We start from the raw sequence: 3,181 nt of genomic DNA on the forward strand, positions 1-3,181 counted from the left end.
CTGTCCAGCCAATCATAGTTTTTGACGACACAAAAGAGCCTAAAGTTGGAGTATAAAAGGTGTGCGCTAATAAAGTGTGATACCTATCAGAGTGGGACATTAATCCAATCCCAGTCGGGTCCAGCACACACCAAGGGAGAGAATGCATCTGTCTCTGACTGTGATGTATCTCAGCTTGCTGATTGCTTTGGGTTCAGTCGTTTTGAGCGACCAAGAGACGCAGCAGCAGCCCGTCGCCAGCAGCCCGGAGGACACGGAGCAGTGCTCCTCCTGCGAGGTCCGCCAGCAGATCAAAACCATGCGACTAAACGCGATCAAATCGCAGATTTTGAGCAAACTGCGAATGAAAGAAGCTCCAAATATCAGCCGAGACATTGTGAAGCAGCTCCTGCCCAGAGCGCCGCCGCTGCAGCAGCTTCTGGACCAGTACGACGTGCTGGGAGATGACAACAAGGATGAGGTTATGGAGGAGGACGATGAGCACGCCACCACGGAGACAATAATGATGATGGCCACTGCACGTAAGTCTTTATTTATGCTTAATGAAAAGGACGCAAACAAACGTCTCCAAAATGTGCTTTACGCGCGGGACGGAGCGCACGGAGGGACACCAGAAGTCTGCATTTAAACAACACATAACTAGAAGCAGGTTATGGGACGAGCATTTAAAACTTGATATGTTTGGAAGACAGATTGTGAAGTTTTCCAAACGTTACGAGTTCATTTCATTGCGTGAACGTCAGCCCGCACGTGGTGGTGAACCCTCTTCTGTCCCCTGTCCCCCTCCAGCCGAGTCCATCGTCCAGACGGACGGGGAACCAAAGTGCTGCTTTTTCTCTTTCACCCAAAGGCTCCAGGCCACGCGCGTGCTGCGGGCTCAGCTGTGGGTGAACCTGCGGCCGGCGGGGGAGGCGACCACGGTGTTCATGCAGATCTCCCGCCTGATGCCAGCCGCGGACGGGAGGAGGCACGTACGCATCCGCTCCCTGAAGATTGACGTGAATGCCGGAGTCAGCTCTTGGCAAAGCATCGACGTCAAACAAGTGCTGGCTGTGTGGCTGCAGCAGCCGGAGACCAACTGGGGAATCGAGATCAACGCCTTCGACTCGAGGGGAAACGACTTGGCTGTGACCTCCACGGAGCCCGGGGAGGAAGGACTGGTGAGATGAAGCCTTACTTCTTGCTTTGCACTCAAAGGCCCATTGTACGTGGCACTGTGTGTATGATGATGATTATTGTGAAAGTGCACTGTTCCTGTGCAGAGTCAGCAGGGGGCTAAACATTCATGCATTTCTCTGCTGGAAGCGGGAATCGAGATTTAAGACTTTTGAAAGCTGTTAATCAACACAGACTCCATGCAGGCGCACACCTGCATTTGGACAAATGCCCAGTCCGCAATAAGCTCAAACCTTATTGCTTGATTACATAAAAGTCACCTGCCCCAAATTCCTCAAGGTATTCTGTGTGACTGTGCAAATCAGAGTAATTGCCTGCACACGCACACACACACTGCAGCTATCGATGACCAACACTTAGTTTCATTAGAACACCTAGACGGCTTTGTTTAAAACTCAAAGTTTCATAATGTTGTCTCCTCCCGGGCTCGAGGATTAAGAGTTGTAGGAAGAATGCTGTCATCCGCCTCCACTTTCAAAGTATTCAAGCGCGCTTTGTCGTTACAGCAACCGTTCATGGAGGTGAAGATCTCCGAGGGGCCCAGGCGGGCCAGGAGAGACTCGGGCCTGGACTGTGACGAGAATTCCCTGGAGTCCCGGTGCTGTCGTTACCCGCTCACTGTGGACTTTGAAGACTTTGGCTGGGACTGGATTATTGCGCCCAAGCGCTACAAGGCCAACTATTGCTCCGGGGAGTGTGAGTACATGCACCTGCAGAAGTATCCGCACACCCACCTGGTGAACAAGGCCAACCCCCGAGGGAGCGCCGGGCCCTGCTGCACGCCCACCAAGATGTCGCCCATCAACATGCTCTACTTCAACAGGAAAGAGCAGATCATCTACGGCAAGATCCCTTCCATGGTGGTGGACCGCTGTGGATGCTCTTGAGATGGATGGAGGGGCTGTGGCTTCATCCGTCCCCCGACTTCAAACTTTTTTACCCACCCGATCCACCCGATCCACCCGATCCACCTGATCCACCCGATCCACCTGATCCACCTGATCCACCCGATCCACCCGATCCACCTGATCCACCTGATCCAACGCTTTCCTGCAGAACACGGGGCAGTAGAACCACAGTAGCCACAAACAGGGCAGCGCTCTCCCAACCAGCCTGGCGCTTGCTTTCATTCCCCCCATTGAAATGTCAGCCATGGGGGCTTCAAGTCAGACGCTCGGAGAAAGTTCCGTTCACACTCAAACACACCTGCCGAATCCTGGAGGGAAGGTAGAAAGCACCTGTGTTCTCTGCTGTTCATTTATACACACATCTACTCCACTCCATATGTAGCCAACATGAAAACTATTACACTTTTTGCTAAGATATGTGCTCGTGGTAATCATTTAAAACACAAGTTATGTTGTCAGAGTGAAAACCTCATGGACTTTTTGAAACACATCTGGAGGCTGAAACGAGGGATGAAAACTGGCAAACCCTTAATCACTCAAATATCATTTGAACTGCACCCGATTTTTAGACAATCAATTGCAAGTCATTCTCTCTCTTGTATTGCATTAAACTTTAAGTTGTCGTTTTAAGTAAAACGTGGTAAACACATCCTGTAGCATACATACAAGCAGCAACATATCTGACCGAGGACCCTGGTGTTCTTCACTATCCAACCAAACAGCCTGAGCCCTGTGAGAGACACTTGAATTATTCGCATTGTAAATTCACACGAGTGGACAGAAGGACTTGAAGTGACCAGTCACAAGTCACAGTGACTTACTCATGAACAGAGGAAGTGGCTTGTGGAGATGGATGAATGTTGAGATCATGCTCAGCACAGTTTGCACTATGGCACACCAATAGAACAATTGGTTGCAACAAAAGTTGTAAAAACTGATTTTGATATGTTTGCTAATTTGTATTGTATACATGTGCCATTGTTTCCATTAGGGGTTTCCTTTCTAAACCACCTGTTGGTAAATGTATAAAACCACCACCTGCCAAGATAAATGATGTAGTGCAGCAACTCTATATACTTGTTTTAACAAATAAAGTT

The 3,181-nt window shown here is 49.7% G+C and overlaps 1 protein-coding gene across 1 annotated transcript; it reads left to right on the forward strand.

The window, feature by feature from the left end:
* mstnb (myostatin b) lies at positions 1 to 3,181 on the forward strand. The gene is made up of 3 exons (XM_037488472.2): positions 1 to 521; positions 790 to 1,160; positions 1,683 to 3,181. Exons 1-3 carry the CDS (start codon positions 143 to 145, stop codon positions 2,061 to 2,063), a joined length of 1,131 nt encoding a protein of 376 aa, XP_037344369.2. The 5' UTR covers positions 1 to 142; the 3' UTR covers positions 2,064 to 3,181.

This window comes from Pungitius pungitius, chromosome 10 (genome assembly GCF_949316345.1).
Source record: "Pungitius pungitius chromosome 10, fPunPun2.1, whole genome shotgun sequence".
Lineage (NCBI taxonomy): Eukaryota > Metazoa > Chordata > Actinopteri > Perciformes > Gasterosteidae > Pungitius > Pungitius pungitius.

Excerpts from the sequence above, each read along its gene's own strand:
- mstnb (XM_037488472.2), top strand. The coding sequence starts at position 143 with ATGCATCTGTCTCTGACTGTGATGTATCTCAGCTTGCTGATTGCTTTG. Across the intron at positions 522-789 it reads AATGATGATGGCCACTGCAC|CCGAGTCCATCGTCCAGACG; the intron begins GTAAGTCTTTAT and ends GTCCCCCTCCAG. Across the intron at positions 1,161-1,682 it reads AGCCCGGGGAGGAAGGACTG|CAACCGTTCATGGAGGTGAA; the intron begins GTGAGATGAAGC and ends TTGTCGTTACAG.